The sequence below is a fragment of the Falco biarmicus genome, chromosome 1, assembly GCF_023638135.1.
Source record: "Falco biarmicus isolate bFalBia1 chromosome 1, bFalBia1.pri, whole genome shotgun sequence".
Lineage (NCBI taxonomy): Eukaryota > Metazoa > Chordata > Aves > Falconiformes > Falconidae > Falco > Falco biarmicus.
The window spans coordinates 18492467-18510265 of NC_079288.1; the positions used below are offsets into that span (position 1 = coordinate 18492467).

Below are 17799 nucleotides of genomic sequence, written 5' to 3' on the forward strand. Positions count from 1 at the left end.
AAAAAGCATATTCCTCATGATGCCACCACCTCAGTCACTACCGTGCACAGCTGCTCCTCTGGAGCAGCTTTTTTTCTTTCTTGCCTGAAGCTCTTCAAAGGGATGCTCTTCATCAGCCCAGCATATTCTGCTTCCCCTGTACTTCATTTCTTCCACACAGCGACAGGCTAAGAAGAACAACTTTGTAACAGCTCTGCCAAAATCCAGACTGAGCAACTGGGAACAGCCCCAGTGACCTGCTATGCTACCTGGGGAAGGGTACAGCAAAATGCCTAAAACTGCCTTCAGCCAGCAAGTGCAATACAGTCAGGCTTCTCTTGCAAAAATGTATTTTTGAAGAAGATGCAATTAAAAACGTTTAAAAAAAAAAAGAGGATTTACACAAAGGGGGGTGACAGTAAAGTGATTCAGATCAGAAAAAGCACATTTTTTTCCCAACCAAATAGTACAGAGTTGTCATGACAAAAGACCTGGTTCAGGCAGGAATACCCTTTCTGAGCTCTCATCTGCAAAGTCTCGTTTCCTCAACCCCTGGCACTTGTAAGCAGATTTGGAGTGACTTGCTCTCTGTAGCTCCAAGGAATCCTACAACCAGTTGAGAATGGAGAAAGAAATTCGAGCCAGAATGGCTGCAGCTACTGACAACTGGATGCCAGTGTGGGATCTCTGCATCTCTCTCTCTCACACTGCTGAGAGTCACACAAGGGCCCTATATTACTCAAAACAATGTCGCACCGTAGCACCTCTTACTTTTGCCCTAGGCAGGCTGCCCAGTGTGCCTAGCACCTTTAACTTCTGGCTGTCCGGCAGCCAAATTTAGAGCTAGGACACACCCAGGCTTGCACAGCCTGCAGGGTGCCCAGCCCAGCAGGAGGTGATCTCTGTAACAGCCCTGAAAAGATGCATTACCGCTACCTGGGTACCAGGCAGAAATTTTACAAGGAAACTTCCATAAAGGCCACGGTTTGTCTGTTAACTTTAGTTTTCCATCAGGCAATACTGGTTAAGCCAAAGGAGACAGGAACTGCTTTGTCTTCTTAAGGTCTGACTGAAAAATATCTTTGTTTTACCTACTGCTGTGTGTAAAGATGTATTTGATTTGTGGAGTTTATGGTTAACCAAACAGAGCAGAAATAAAAAATCTACACAATTAGGGATAGAGAAAGCCAAAGAGAGGATTAGTACCAACTCTCTGTACTTCTCCTTTGGAAACAGCAGACACCTGGGGGGGGCCTGAGACCATTTCATTGCTCAGGAAAGAAAACACCTGGTACTGGCTAAAGCCAGCCACAGGCTCTGGCTAGGCACCTTTCCCCTGATCCTGTAAATTGTAGTTCCTGATAATCTGCAGCTGATAAACTGAGATTGTTCACAACTCACCCTACTTTGTGGTACACATCGAGCAGGGAGGATGGCAGCACTGTAGCTCGCTGTTCTGCTCTGCCCTTGCTCCAGGTGTGGTGAACCATGCTTGCTTGGGCAAGCATCTCCTGATAAAGGAGGAGTCTGTCCGAGTAGGCAATGAGGTCTGTGAGACAAGTTTTCATTTGTGACCAAATCAGGATTTGAAAGCAACTGAAAATGAGAAATTAGAAATAAGATTGTGAGGTACAAAAGCTAATCTTTTTCATAATGTTCAAATGTTCTGCAAAGCACTTCAAAACAAGACTTGAGAGGTTACACCACAATGCTGAGAATAGCTCAAAATGTAAGACTGAAGTTTTACAACAGTAAGTGGAAGATTTCCTTCAGTGTGCATTTGAAAATACCACTTTCATATTAAAAGAAATCTTAAAAAATCATAAAAACATCTACCAAAAAGATTTCTGTTTTATTATGTGTGCATTAATGATACCCATTTTCCCAAGGAGCAGAATAATGAAGTCCACCAACACAGCTTCCTACAACAGGCAAAGCATCAAACACTTAATCTTGCAGGAAGACAAGAGTAAACTGGAACAGAATCAAAGCCAACTTTGCATATGCTAAAGCCCAGCTATTTCTTCTTGTTTAGCTTTTAGCTGAGAAAACAATCTAGCTTGAGCTAGCGTTCAACCTTTGAACTACGTTAGACACACCACCAACCTATCTGTGCAGGTACTTTCAAATACGGTACAAATTTTTTTTTTTCATTGCATGCCCAGTCAAAGGAGTTATAAATTTAATGAGTCTTCTTTACAAGTTTACAGTGATTGCAGTAATCATCAGTGACTATCTTTCAGGCTAAGGAAAAGCATGTTTTCACTAGGGAAAGAGAAGGAATATTCTGAGAGGACAGGAAGCCTCTGTGTTAGCCTCAAGTGCCAGATACACAGTTCAATACAGAACTCTAAAAACTCTTCTGATATGCAGTAGCAAATATCCTCCCTTGGTTTTTACCCTCTAGACAAAAACCTGGCTTCACTAAATTCAATAGCAGAACAGATATTTGCTTCAAAAGGTCCAGAATTTAACTCTGGGAACTTGACTGGTTCTCTAGATTCAGCAAAACCTTCTGGATTTCTCCCTTGTTCCTGCCCCAAGTGAAGGACCAAGCTGCCCACACAATGCTCTGGTACCTCAGCGTTGGATTCTCTTCTTTCAGGGCCAGGCACAGTTCCTTGGTGAAGGCGATTTTTCCAGTTGTTGGAGGAAAATGGCAGATCAGTGCTACTGTAGGCTGTACACCTCAGCTTTGTCCCCTGTATAGCCCCAGACCAGGACTGCAAGTGCGGTCAGTAAATAGATGCTGGACAATGAAAGTTTAATATTAGTAAGACTGTACCTGACAGTTCAAAGAAGTTTCTAAGAACAGAAGACCCTAACCTCTAGGAGGCTGAGACGGTGGAGATTGTCTATTGTGATTACTCAGAACTGACATATGCAGAACCTGAAGCGATCATCCTTGAAAGAAAAAGTAAAATGGCAAAGTGGTCAAGATATAGAACAACTTGTGAAAACGACTGTCAAGATAATGACTAATAAAAGACTTGTTTGAAACCAATAGATTAGGTAATGCTTTGTAGAGACTATAAATGTAGAGCTAAAAATCCTGTAACCTTGTCACTCTCTGCGGAGGTGACCCAACGCTGCTGTACCGATTAAAACTGCAAACCTAGAGTAACCCACAAGAGTTTGAGTCTCTTCTTTTACAGTTTTGGCACCCCAGATGGGACTCTAGGTCATGATGGGGAAGGAAGGATTGCGAGGATCCTTGCTTAACATCCTACAAAAGACGCCAGCAACAGAGTTGGTGAGTTCGAGTCTCCCCACCAACAGAATTAGTGAGTTCAAGTCTCCCTTTTCTTGTATTTTGTACGGTATTAAGGCAATTAGATACCTCAGAGTACCCATCACGATTAAACTTGCAACATGGGAGGTTATCCATCAATTCCAAAAGGATCTCCTCTGGCAGAATTATTATGTAATTGGAACAAACTATCTGGTACAGCAGGGTTGACGAAATCAAAGGTTATTATCTTGTGTCAAGATGATTGGCTGTTTTTGACGAGAGTAAAAGGGGCTGGACCCCAAGAAGTGTGGCCACCTGAAGGAACTTTTGATGAAGTCAGAATAAGGTGTTTGAGATTATATTAGAGGACAGGAATCCTCAACAAATGAATTATTTGTTTTTATGGTTAGAATGGTCTGATTTAAGAAAAAGGCTGGCCTTTAGGAAACCTATGAAAAGGGAGGAATTATTAGCATTTTTAGAGAAAAACCAGAAGTATGGTGAGAGTTTAAGTCTCTTAGAGAAAAACCAGATTTTTGGATATGCTATGCATATGATAAAGAGTTCGAGTCTCTTGAAGCTGGACAATTTCCTATGGTAGTCGAGTTTCACTCCAATCCAAGGGCAGGTCCCAATTCTGGTCCAGACATATCACCTGTTGTTGCAGTCTCTATTCACCACCAACCCTGGAAACCAGGTGATCTAATGTTGTGGCAAGAGAAAATGCCATGCTTGAGAAATAATGCTGAAAAATGTGCAAAATTTTTATCTGGCATAATCCGAGATTATAAACCTAATTGGGAAGACATGCAAACCTTGTTGCAGGAACTTTTCACTAATGAAGAGTGCTGCGGGCATTTCGGGCGAGCGGGAGTCAGATTCAAATACTCACAGAGTTCAAGATCTGATCCGTTTATTGTACAAACCAGGTAGACTTTTATAAGGCATTCTATAAGCGTGCAATAATGTGGTTGGCTATTTTACAAGCGTATAATAATATGATTGGTTAACAATTGTTTACTGGGAAGATTTCTGTTTCTGCTTTCTCTGGCACGTAGGCTCCTTTCTACGGTTTCCCAGCTCCTCTTATCACGTCCCGTTGGCCTTGCTTTTGAGCAAACATCTGCAATTTGCTCCTTTTTCTTCATCCCACTGTTCTGGCCGTAACCTCGTCTTATTTCTTCAGTATTTTTCCACTTGCTTCAGAGTTCAGTATAATCATTCAATACAGCAAGAGCCCCAACAGAAGAGCGAGAGCGAATTATGCAAAAGGATAGAGAAATGAGTCAAAACACCCCAGGTAGGCCGATATGGCCTCTGAATGATCCAAATTGGCAGATACATACTCAAGATGGATTGCAGGCTTGGCGAACCGCAACTACTTTATAATAGAAGCGATACGCCAATGTGAGGAAAGAATTACTAATTGGGCTAGGTGGTATACTGTGTTAGATCTAACAGGAGCATTCTTTTCCATTCTCATTGACCCAGAAAGTCAAAACTTGTTTGCATTTACTTGGGAAGGTCGCCAGTACACCTGGACTCGCCTTCCACAGGGATTTACCGCTTCACCAACTTTGTTTTCTCAGATCCTTAAGCAGAATCTTAAGAAGAACCTTAAGAAGACTTGGAACTACCAGCCAAATCAATATTGATTTAGTATGTTGATGATTTACTTATCGTTAGCCTGACTTATGAAGATTGTGTAAAGGACACTGAATATGTTTGTAACAAACTTTTTGAAAAAGGACATAAAACATCCCTTTCTAAATTGCAGTTTTGTGAGCCTGAAGTTAAATATTTAGGGTTTATCTTAGCAGGGGGAACTAGGAAGTTAGATCCAAGTAGAGTACAAGCAATACAAGAAATAGCAAGACCACTCACCAAGAAACAAATGAGAGCCTTTTTAGGTCAAGCAGTGTTTTGTAGACCTTGGATTTTGGGATTTTCTGAAATTACCAAACCATTAGTGGAGACCACCAAGGATGCGCACCCGGAACCGGTACCCTGGACTGAAGAACTAGAAACGGCATTCATGAATGTTAAAACTGCATTGGTAAATGCACCAGCTTTAGGACTTCCAGATTAGGAAAAACCATTTAAACTTTATGTTACAGAAGCCAAAGGAATAGCTAAAGGAGTACTGGTACAAAACCAAGGACCTTATGAGAGACCAATAGCTTATTATTCACTCACTTTAGACCCTGTTATCAGAGGATCTCCGCACTGTCTGCAGTCTGTAGCCACAGCCGCTGAACTAGTAGAAAAATCGAAAAACATCGTCTTAGGTCACCGTCTTACTGTTGCTGTCCCACATGAGGTGGAGATGCTGTTAACAAGATATGCAGAAAAAGCACTCTCTGCACAAAGGACACATCGATATGAGATCATCTTGTTATTAACAGAAAATGTCAAACTTGAAAGATCAAAGACTTTGAATCCTGCCACCTTATTACCTGTGAGTGAACCAGAAAGAGCACATGATTGTATTGCAGTGATCAAAACTGTAAGTAAAACCAGAGAGGACTTAAAAGATACACCTTTAACTGCACCTGATGTAAACCTCTTTACTGATGGCTCATCTTATTATCTAGATGGAAAAAGGTTCACAGGTTTTGCGGTAGCAACTGAAAACCTTGTGCTGTTTGCCGAACCATTGTCTCCAACTTTAGGGGCACAGGCAGCAGAATTAATCGCTTTGACTCGAGCAGCCCTATATGCTAAAGGACGACGAGTTAATATTTATACGGATTCAAAATATGCCTTTGGAATCTGTCACGCTGTGGGAGCCCTGTGGAAAGAAAGAGGATTTTTAACATCTGCAGGTAAAACAATTGCTCATGGTCATCTAATTAATGATTTGCTTTTAGCTATACAGGAACCCGAAGAAATTGCAGTTGTTTATATACCTGCACACACTAGACGAACCAATCAACTTGCTGCAGGAAATGCACTTGCTGATGCCGCAGCCCGAGCGGCCGCAATCAAAAATCAACTGACCCCTGACATGGTGGTTGCTAATTTCTTTTCTATTCCAAATCCTGTTACCCTATATAATGATTTTAAAGACTGTGGTAAAAACTCTGTTAAAAGAAATTGTTCCTCGATATGGAATCCCTGAAGTAATTGATTCACACAGAGGACCTCACTTTACAGCTGCGATCTTGCTTCAGGTTTATGTAACTTTAGATATTAAAGGTCAGTTTCATACTCCTTATCATCCTCCATCCTCTGGACAAGTAGAAAGGATGAATCAAACCATTAAGGAATGTCTAGCAGAAGTTTGTGCTAGCACTGGTCTTAAGTGGCCAGAGGCTTTAAACCTAGTTTTATGAGATTTGAGAACAATTCCAAAACAACCACATGGACTGAGTCCTGCAGAGATTTTATTTGGACGAATTTTAGCAGCACCAGGTTTATCTATTTCAGCAAAAACTGCATTATTAGATGGGGATGAGAATGTCATTCAGTATTTGTTATATTTGTAAGATTTTTTGATCCAATTCAGAAATACATTTATTGATATCAAGGGGTTAGTCTTGAAGTATAATTTCATAATTATAAAGTAGGAGATGAAGTGTTTGTGAAATCGTTTAAACGTGAAAACAAAATGGTGCCAAAATGGGAACAATGTTGTATGTCTTGTGTGTCTCATATACCGACATATCCCTACTGTATTTGTTAATATAGTATCTAAAAAGAAAACGGGGGACTGTTGGAGGAAAATGGCAGATCAGTGCTACTGTAGGCTGTACACCTCAGCTTTGTCCCCTGTATAGCCCCAGACCAGGACTGCAAGTGCGGTCAGTAAATAGATGCTGGACAATGAAAGTTTAATATTAGTAAGACTGTACCTGACAGTTCAAAGAAGTTTCTAAGAACAGAAGACCCTAACCTCTAGGAGGCTGAGACGGTGGAGATTGTCTATTGTGATTACTCAGAACTGACATATGCAGAACCTGAAGCGATCATCCTTGAAAGAAAAAGTAAAATGGCAAAGTGGTCAAGATATAGAACAACTTGTGAAAACGACTGTCAAGATAATGACTAATAAAAGACTTGTTTGAAACCAATAGATTAGGTAATGCTTTGTAGAGACTATAAATGTAGAGCTAAAAATCCTGTAACCTTGTCACTCTCTGCGGAGGTGACCCAACGCTGCTGTACCGATTAAAACTGCAAACCTAGAGTAACCCACAAGAGTTTGAGTCTCTTCTTTCACACCAGTGACCAGCAGAGCAGTTCTACTTTTTAAGAACTATGGTAAAAGAAACACAAGGAACGCAATATCCATTGCTTTTCAGGGAAAAAAAAGGGCTGCAACAGTGTCTTGTGTGTACGACCTTACAGGTTAACTATTGCTGATAAGAAGACGGATGCTGGCAGCGCTCCAAGTATCAGGTCAGTTTCTGGAGGAAGGAAGAGGATGGGGCTCCCGTGAGCGGCTCTGCCCTGGGGGTCAGCAAACGGCCCCGCGGGTAGGAAAGCGGCATCTGGGCTACGCTGCCGGGGACACCGCCAGAGCCGGCAGCGGCTTGGAGCGAACGAAGGCAGCGCAGCGCCGCCCTCCGCGCACACGCGGTGCGAGCGGCTCGAAGGCGGCCCCGCTGCCACGGCGGCGGTACCACGGCGGCGGTACCACGGCGGCGGTGCCCGCCAGCTCGGCCGGAGCCGCCACGAGCGCCCCGCAAGGCAACGGGGCACGGGTGCCCGGCCAGCACACGGGTCCGCGGGTTTACGCCGGCACCGGCGGTAGACCCCTCGGGGCCGGGGCCGGGGCGGGGCCGCGCCCTCCTCTCGTGCCGCCCCGCCCGGCTCTCGCGAGACGTCGTTTGAAAAGGCGGCGGGCAGCCGTTACCAGCCTGGCCCGATCCAGCCGCCGCCGCGATGCCGCTTCAGCCGCGCCTGCTGCGCACCTACTCGCGGCGCGGGCGCCTCCGCCTGCTGCCGCTGCCCGAGCGGTGGATCTCGCCGCTTCAGGACCGCAAAGCCATCTTCGGCTCCATCTCGGCCGACTCCAGCGCCGCCTCGGCCGACTCCGGCGCCGTCTCCAGCGCCGTCTCCAGCGCCGTCTCCGCCCACTCGGACGACCCCGACTTCTTGTCGCCCGGCAAATGCTCCCGACAGCCGCGGGGTAAGCGTCCCGCCCGGCGCTGGCGCCTGCGGACGCGCGGCGGCGGCGCGGCGGCGGCGGAGGAGGAGGAGGAGGAGAAGAAGGAGAACCGGCTGGGGGGGCCGCCCGCGCCCGCCCGCTCGCCGTCCTCCTCCCCGTCCCCGTCCCGCTCCCCCTGCGGCGCCGCCCGCCGCCGCCAGGGGCCGCCCTGCGGGGCGCGGCGCCCCCTGCTGTGCAGCACCCCGCAGTGGCCGCGCTGCCGCGCCCGGCCCCGCTCCCCCAGCCCGCTGGGCACCACCCCGCGGGGCGGCCCGGGGCTCTGCTCCCCACCGCCCTGGCAGCGGCCCGCCTCGCCCGAGTCATCCCGGGAAGAGTGGGAGCAGCTCCCGGCCGTGCCCAGCGCGGGCGGCCTGGGGCGGGGCGGGGAGCCGCTCCCGCCGCTGGGGTCCGGCGAGGCCCTAAGGGTGCTGGCACAGGGGCCCTGCCCGGGGCCGAACCCCCCGAAACCCGCCGCCAGCCAGCCGCGGGGCGCTGCGCCGGGGGCCGGGGGCTCTGGCCCGCCGCCCTGCCCTCACCTGCGGGGGGTCTCGGGGGAAGGGAGCCCGTGCTGCCACGGAAAAAACCCTGTGCGGACCCCGCTGACACCAGTGGTGGTCTTGGACCCTCAAGAAGTGTTGGTGTGGCTGGCAAACGTGAAACATGCCGGAGAGGCAGACGCCCAACCTGCCTGCCAGCAGCCGGGGTCCCCTTTGGGCTGCCAAGGGGTCTTGGCGAACAAATGTAAAAGCACCAAAGCTGTTCCTGGGGAGGGCAGTTCCTGCAAGAGAGCCTGCATCAGTGGCTTCAGTACCAGCCGCTGGGGGAAGCTCATGAGGCCCCAGCCAAAAAGGCACAAAACCAAGAGGCAGCCACCACCGAACTACTTTTTCAGACCACAGATGAGGCAAAAAGGAATGAAGAAGGGTGCCCTGGAGCTGTCCGCAGATGTAAGAGACTATGACTGTTCGCTCCTCAGTAGCTCCCATTCCTGGGGTAGAGTGCAAGCATCTCTGTCCTTCCACAAGAAGAAGAAAGTTACCACAAACGAGAGTTCCTGCTACAGCATCCTTTGTACCCCTCCTGTGAAATCCCAGGTTTCCAGCCACCAAGCAGTCCTATCTGCTGGTATGCCTCAGTGCTGCACTTGGTCTTCCATGAGCCTCCTAGCTCCCAGGTATTCCTGTTCTGTCCTGGAGCCAATGCTTACGGATGCAGAGAAGGTGTTCAGGGAATGCCACCAGGAGGGGCCTATTGCTTTTGAGGAATGCATTTTTTTAGATAAGATGAAAGGCTGCAAGAAAATTGGAGAAGGTGTGTTCGGAGAGGTCTTCCAGATTGACAGTGAGAGGGGACCTGTGGCCTTAAAAATAATTCCCATTGAGGGGACTGGAAAAGTAAATGGCGAAGCTCAAAAGAGCTTTGGAGAGATTCTGCCCGAGATAATAATTTCAAAAGAACTCAGTCTTTTGTCTGAGGAGTCTGCGAATAGGACTGTGGGGTTCATCAGCTTGTACTCTGTGCACTGCATTCAAGGGGCCTATCCTAAGTATCTCCTGGAAGCCTGGGACAAATACCACCAAGTAACGGGCTCAGAAAATGATCGGCCAGACATTTTTGGGGATAAGCAGCTCTTCATGGTTCTGGAGTTCGAATTTGGAGGCAGTGACTTGGAGAATATGAGAAACCACTTCAGTTCAGTGGCATCGGCAAAAAGCATTTTGCACCAGGTCACTGCTTCCCTGGCTGTGGCAGAACAAGAACTGCACTTTGAGCACAGAGACTTGCACTGGGGGAATGTGTTGGTGAAGAAAACGGACGTAAAAGAGGTTACTTATGTGTTGAATGGGACAACGCACACGATCCCCACAGCAAGGATTCATGTCAACATCATAGATTACACCTTGTCTCGGCTGGAGAAGGATGGCTTAACTGTGTTTTGTGACCTTTCCACTGATGAAGCATTGTTTCAAGGCACAGGGGACTACCAGTTTGATATCTATAGGCAAATGAAAGCGGAGAACTCTGGCTGCTGGACTGACTATCATCCACACAGCAACGTCCTCTGGTTGCACTACTTGTCAGTTAAACTTTTGAATGACATGAGATACAAGAAAAAGGAATCAACTCCTGCCATGAGGAAAATAAAGCAGCAGCTTGTTAAGTTCCACAAAGAAGTACTGACCTTCGCGTCTGCCAGTGAAGTTTTACAGAACAGCAGCCTCTTCCAGTGACCGAGGCAGTGCAATGTTTCCAAGAACTAAGTACTGATACTGTTTTTAGCGTATGATCTTTTTAAATGTTGGTATGATGAAGTGGTGTTATGATTGGTTAGCACTGTGTATAACATGATACCAAAAATGTCTAAAAAAAAAAAACAACCCCAAAAAACAAAACAAACCCCAGAAAAGTCATCTGCTTTTTTTCAGGGGGTGATGGGGGGCAGGGGGAGAAAACAGAGTTGAATGTTTGAGAAGGGGGAAAAAAGATTTCTTCAAGCTCAATTAAATGTTTTGAATTCCACAGATATTTTATTAACTTAAATTATTAAATGTTCTTTTTTTACTATATTGTTTTTCTTGAAGTACTTTTTTAAAAGAAAAAAGCCCCACGATTCTGGACAGTAAGGACAAAGGTAAATATTGTTAACCCAGCTGGGGACAGAGAGGGGGGGAAAACCCACCTTTTGACTTAGTTTTAAAACTGAATTTTTGTTTGGCAAAATTTGTTCCTGGAATGAAGCTACAAAATAGAAATAGGAAAAGTTTCTGCTGTTAAACACTAATCTGCAATATTATGGTTTTTTGTCTCTTAAGGACCAGTGAAGAGTTATTTGATTATGCAAAAAATATAAGAAAAAGTACCTGTGTTCCTGATGCATTTTTGACTGTTCTCATGTTGTGACCTTGGATACTGATAGGAATCCAAATCGGTAACTTGATGGTAGCATTAAAGCAATTTTCTTCATGCATCTGCAGAAGAAAATGCACAAGATAATAAGTGTTCTTTAGTCCTGATTGTAGACGGGTCAGGTGACCTAAATTTGAAGCTATACTTATATTAAACCTGAATTCTTTGTTTTCAGGAAGTCCTTTGCTATCATTCACATACGTTAAAAGAAACTGGTCTAAAGAGAACAATAAATCAAACTAAGTGAAAAGTGAATTAGATAATTCAAAATTACTACATCCAGTGACCTAGATGCATTAAGTAATTAAGAGGTAGCATCATCAGATTTGTTTTAACTGGAATGCTGTCTATGCAGTCTGTCTATATATGTGTGTATATATGCAGTCTTAGCAATTAGATGCATCTTTAAACTATCTTGAAGTCTACTTTTTACAAGCTAAGCAGTTAGAGACCCTAGGTACCCCTCTGCCTACTATATGATTTTATTGTTCCATCTTCTAGAGTCTTTACTTGTGCTGCCTAGTAGCACAGAAAGTGACTTGACAATCAGCAGTGCTTGAAATTATTTAGATGGAAATTGAGAAGATGCTTGGTAAGATTCCAATATAATCTTTTTCCCTCTAATGGACTCAAGTAATGCAATATTATTTAATATTCTTAAAACTTGGTAAGGACTGCAGTGAATGCATCTCTGACATCAAGGATGTGTTCTTCAGTCAGAATGGCGGTATTTTTATTTATGCTTTAAAAAAAAATATGGATGAAACCACATCATTATCTGCCTGCCTTGGTCCTCTATTTCTATGGTTTGAGAACTAATATTGGCTGTACAAGAGGGGTGGAAACAGAGTGGTGGTAATTAATGAAAGGAGAGGTGCCAGCCCACTCGGTGACATGGTACACTGGTGTTGGAGTAGCCCTTTATTACTACGGGCCTTGAAAGCTGCCATTGCCTTGAAAAGTTTCCCCACAAACCAATGCTAATTTGTGAATATGCAGTATTGCTTTCATTAATCAAAACTCAAAGCTTCTACCCCCCACAAAAGTGGACATTAAATTCATATAGAAACCTTTGATTAAACTGTGCTTGCAAGGAAGTGTAGCTGCCAGAGATGAGTTCTCATCTCTTTTTTTAAGATGCTCTCTGTTCAAAAAAAAAAATGCTGTGTACCAATCAGTCCCATGAATTCTAATGGGAGGAAGGTGACAAGAAAAGAATCTGAATGGTAACTTCCTCCCATTAGAAAGCCCCTAATCAAGAAAAATGCCCCGAACATGTTGTCATTCCCATCATTTCAAGTGAAAGCTTTACTCGGAAAAGAACTGGATTATATATTTTAATCATCTGTTCTCTCTGCTAAGGAAGGATGCCAGAACCCAGTTTGCCATTTCAGAAAACACAAGCTTTTAAATAGGTACTACACTTAAATTAGGACCTTACAGGATGCTCCATCTTTTACTGAAATAATGAAGTATTAGCAAAGCTAAAATTATCGTAAGGGAAGGAAAGATTTTTTCACATGGATCCAAATGCTTTAGAAGGTTGAGAAGAACAAGTATAGTTTTATGTAACCAGTGACTGATAAATAGTATGGACACAAAGTAGGAATTCTGATATTTTCTTTCTAGTTCATAGTGCGTTTTGTGGTGATAACAGCAGTATTCACTTGGTGATACTAACGGTGATTACAAACTTATTTTGGAATATGCTTTCATCTAATTGCCAAATCACTGAAAATTTTGCCTGTTTTGAGGGAAGAGAAAGACATAGTAAAGTATCGATTACCCTGTAAATACTCTTTAACAAACCAGGGTACTGTTAAAACATGATGGGTAATGTATTTTCTGCTCATTGTTCCTTTCTGGAGAAATTGGACATTAAGTGCTGGAATATGAAAATTATCTCTTGCCTCGGGGAAAATGCATGCCAGCCATTAAGCTGAATTAGAAAGAATAGCGACTCTGCCCTGATTGTAGATAGAGGATGCAAAGTATACTACTCAAAGTATCATTTAGAGATTGGGAAAAAGTGAAAATAAGGACCCCTTCCTTACAGTTGTCTTTTTGAATACTGGATGCTGAATTCTGCAGTTGCAGGGTAAGTGCAGAAATTAATGGTATTGGTTGGCCACAGTGAATAGCAGGAGAGGATAGCTGCCAACAGAACAGGAATGCTCTTTAATGTTGAGTAAAAACAGACTGGGAAATTCAACTCTGTCTGTCTCTGCTCCCATAAAATGAATTAGGTACAAATAGCCCAATAAAAGCCTGGGAGTCTTAAATCAGATAAATCCAGTATTCGGGCTCTAGTTTTAACAACTGAAATGCTCCTTTCCTTCCCTGGCCCTTACTTCCAAGATTTATTTAGGTAGTAAATTAATAGGAGCCTGCACTGGGTTTTCTTTCAGCAGTCAGCTGCTAGCTGTGAAAAGCTGTTCTACAATCTTACCTCACTGGTCACCTTCTTAAAATGTAGGGCTTTAGGATAGTTCAAGACCATAGTTGTCACGTATGTGTCATCTCCACTGTTCATCAGTGAAACACTCATGGTCACTTCTTCAGTGTGGCCCACCACCAGTTCCTTTCTAGAACCAGACAGAAAAATGAGAAGGGTGAGATGTTACTTCTGAGGGCTGTTATTTACTGAGAGGCCCGAAGCGTTCTGGTAATCATTCCCTCCAAATGCTTTCACACACAGGATAATGCAATAGCCCAATTAATTATTCAATATTCTTCAGGGTGTGTAGGAAAATGCTGCTTAATATCAAAGGCAGTCATCTCCAAACTTTATGTAACATTTTATCATTTCTGTTTTACATCAAGATAGACTTTAAACATTGTTCTGTTTGATTAGCTTTTCAGTGACTCTCCAGGGTAAATTTTTACAATGAAGTGATGCCTACAGTTTTATCGAAGGCTATGCAAACTGAGCAAGCCTTTGCTGTAGTGCTGTGCTGTGCATCAGCCTAAAACAAAATCACACTGTCACAATTAAATGCAGAATTATGATTTTAGGATTATTATAGTTGTTTAGACCTTGGTCTTTCCTCTGAGGCTTCCTAGAATAGCCCAGCAATGCCCACGGAGGCATACGGTTACAGCTTGTGTGAATGTTAAGTTATGGAAAGTAATGCAAACAAAAGGATAGCGAATCTCGCCTGAGAATTTGAAGAAAACTTCTTATACACAAAGATGACATTTCATATGAATGTTAAATCCAAAATCTGGATAATGCAACTACTATGACTCACTGAATCTGACTTGTCAAAGTTAAATGAGCAGTACAGACAGTCCTGTTGTTGCAGTCCTTCTTGTAAGGCAACTGAAAGCAAACACTAATCAAGTCAGATTTTAACAGTCTTAATTTTTTTAAGGCAGCAGATTCAGAATATCTTTACATATATACGTACATTCTCTGAAAACCAACAGTCCTATGACCTCAGTTAAGGAGAAGTTGGAAATAAAAGACCCTCTAGGGCTAAGTCAGTCCTAATTGATTATGATTTTCAATTCAACTCCCAGGAGAAGGTCTATTAGTAATAACATGAAAAGTCTTCACTGGGGACAAGGTCTTGTTAAAGAAATGCCAGTTGTTTACCCCTGGATTGCCACAGGACCATAATATTCATTTCTTTTCCAGAGATGTTATGTTTTTCTTGAATAAATATGTTCATATACTGTGCCAGCTTATAGGCACACATTTTGTAGAGACAAAGTTACTCCCTTTAGCAATAGTTTTATTCACAAATAAAAATCTACTGTCTGTGCTCAAGTTTCTGGAGAAGTTCAATGATGATTAATAATTAGATGTTGGGTGGGTGCATAAGTACTAGGCAATGCTGACCAGTGCTCAAGAATCTCATGAATTATTCTTAGGAAATGAATGTACTATCAACATCATCATCCCTGAGAGTACTGCGTCTATGGTAATTGGTGTTCATTATTACTCCGTGCTAAATGTTGTCCTAACTTCTCTGTCCTATGCTTTATGGACAGCTAATTAAATATTGAATTGTGGCAAAGACTCCTATTAAGCAGCAAAAAGCTGCCTTTTTACAGAGCTTTATGGAATTCTTTCAGAAGCTGATTTGGATTTCAGACTAACTGTGAAAAAGATCTGGATTAGCTTGTAGGAATCTTGTTACTAAACTGCAAGAGACAGGAGATTGAACTTAACCTTTGAGCTTATTAGAAGTTTGCAGCCTCCCAAATATTGCTTTGAAACACACAACTACAACTAAAAAATATATACATTGTTTTAATTATTTTTAAAATTACTTTTTTAGAAAGCTGTATAGTTGTTACTATCAAACACACCATTCAAATAAGTCTTAATATAAGCTCCAGTGGAACGCTCAATATCTGAAAAACACTTCACAAAACACACAAACCATCTGCCTTCTTCACAGGTAGCATCATAAATCTAAGGCTGGACCTTAGAGATGAGGTTCTCTTAATAAGGGTTGAGTATCTGTTTGGGGAAGACCTGGGCCTAAAGTCTTCCTAGAATATAGCACTGGTCACTAGAAAGGGAGCAGAGGGCAGATGATGACATGCAAAGGGTAAGGAAACCACATCCACATTCTTTATTTTTAGGTTTTACGAGTAAAAGTGTTGCATCCTGGAAAAAAAAAGAAAGCTCTTTGCTAGTGTTTTGTTTTGTTACCAGAAAACGTGTTTGATGGCTGGTATCGATCCAGCACAGGAACAGCAAATGCCATGTTACCATTTTTCTTATAAAGCGCATGTTTAACTCTCAGAAAAACAGTCAAAGTCACATGGCTACAAGCAAAGAGGAACGAGAAGTTGAGAAAATATCTGGGCATTAAAATGTCTTCACACTTGTCATTTCTGTTCCAGCTTCTGTCACCTGGCATATTTAGGAACCTTCTGGTTCAAATGTTTTCTTTGGGCAGCTGTGTTTAACAGCCATCAGTGGACCATAAGCTTGTCAAATGGTTTTTTTGGATCATTTTATATATTTGGCTCCCACGACATCCCCTGGATAATGTGTTCAGTGATTCAGTCACGCATTGTGAAAAACAGTTTCCTTATGTTCGCAAGTTTCTGAGGACAGCATAGGGCTATAGATTTCAAGCTGATCACAATTCCCATTTATTATTTTGTTGAGACACTAGTAAAGCTGAGATTTTATCGCAACATAATTATGCTGTAACAATGCTGTTATTTTGGGAAATTGGGATTCTCCCTGGGTTGTATCTTGTGCTGGTGAGAGAGTGGACAACTGGTCTTGAGCTAGTCAGTGAAGAACAGATAAGGAGCAGAATCAAATATAAAAAAATTCTTAACTGAAACATTACAGGAAAAATGTTTTAAGAAAGCCTGGCAGTAAGGATAAGAACTGCTCAGTATTTCCATGGTATTTCACCTGTACCAGGCTGGCCTATTTACAGAAGTTCCAGTTTCTGCTGGGAACGTTCAGAACACACAAAATCCCAAGAGTCTGAAGGAACAGACAGCCAAAATACACCAATATGGTTAGAGTTTCAGAATTAAACATGGTGTTTATGTTTCCATTAGATAAACACATTATCTAGAAGTTCAAATTCTCTCTTTATCTACAGTTTGTTTTCAAATACAAAATGCAGGAATGAAATCAAATCTGTCTGCCATGTCTTAGCCTTTTTGAACTGCATGGGGCACTCAGCTACCAGATGACTGACTGAAAATGAGGTATGAGATGTAAAAAAATCATTTTTTTTGTCTGAATGACCTACATTATCGGTGCTGAATTGGAGACATCAAGGTTGCCTTAGACCTAGATCTATGTTAATTAGTTCATGTTCACTATCTCATACTTGTTCAAAGCCTTGGCCACACAAAGGCAAAATTGAATGAAAGGCTTTACCTTTTATATAATTTCTAGTATTCAGAAAAGGTTTTTTATGTCCCTTTAATGCTGAATTAAAAATAGAATCATTACACAGATTGGAACACAGATTTTATATTTGTCTTTGAAGCATTTCCCCAGCTCACTAAAAAATAGCATTTATTACCTACCAGAGCATGATCATGTTCTCCAGTGATCTTACTGTAATATCTTGGAGACGATCGTTAGTCAAATCAAAGCCATCATCAATGGATTGTCCAAAATACTGGTGTCCTGAAGAAATTTCAGAGGCTTTTACTCTCTAAAAAAGGGGGGAACATTAACAAATGTAAGTCAGGATCTCTCTCCTGTCCTTGGGAGAATACACTTCTTTTCATGAGGTTGCTGTGAGGATAATTTTGTAACACTCCTGAGATGCCAAATACTGACTTAATTTCCTGCAATGGCCAGGCAGGCTTGAAAAAGGCTACGCTGTTCTACAGGCAGCACCCGAATCCAGCTCCTTTGCCTAAGCAGACAGGTGAATGGTTACAGTTAGAAGCAGCCCTGCTGCAGAAACCCATGGAGTCACATAAACCATCTGACATCTGCAAATTTCTCACCCATCAACGTAAATGAAATGTGGAAGTCCTCCCTCCCAGCCTCTTGCTATAAAAATACAAGCTTTTCCCTCTCAAG

At 43.0% G+C, this 17799-nt stretch overlaps 2 protein-coding genes across 3 annotated transcripts in view; one reads left to right on the forward strand and one right to left on the reverse strand.

Moving 5' to 3' along the window:
• Positions 1–363: 363 nt before the first annotated feature.
• LOC130145817 (transient receptor potential cation channel subfamily V member 2-like) overlaps positions 364–17799 on the reverse strand; it is a 49347-nt gene continuing 31911 nt past the window's right edge. For both annotated transcript variants that reach the window (XR_008820704.1, XR_008820703.1), the window contains 5 exons: positions 17292–17422; positions 13720–13855; positions 11935–12012; positions 11225–11332; positions 364–1575 (listed from right to left, as the gene is read on the reverse strand). The gene's annotated coding sequence lies outside the window, so the exon portion shown is untranslated. The remainder of the gene's footprint in view (positions 1576–11224; positions 11333–11934; positions 12013–13719; positions 13856–17291; positions 17423–17799) is intronic.
• HASPIN (histone H3 associated protein kinase) lies at positions 7584–10928 on the forward strand. The gene has a single exon (XM_056331203.1). The coding sequence runs from the start codon at positions 8099–8101 to the stop codon at positions 10592–10594; it is 2496 nt and encodes an 831-aa protein (XP_056187178.1). The 5' UTR covers positions 7584–8098; the 3' UTR covers positions 10595–10928.

Excerpts from the sequence above, each read along its gene's own strand:
- HASPIN (XM_056331203.1), top strand. The coding sequence starts at position 8,099 with ATGCCGCTTCAGCCGCGCCTGCTGCGCACCTACTCGCGGCGCGGGCGC.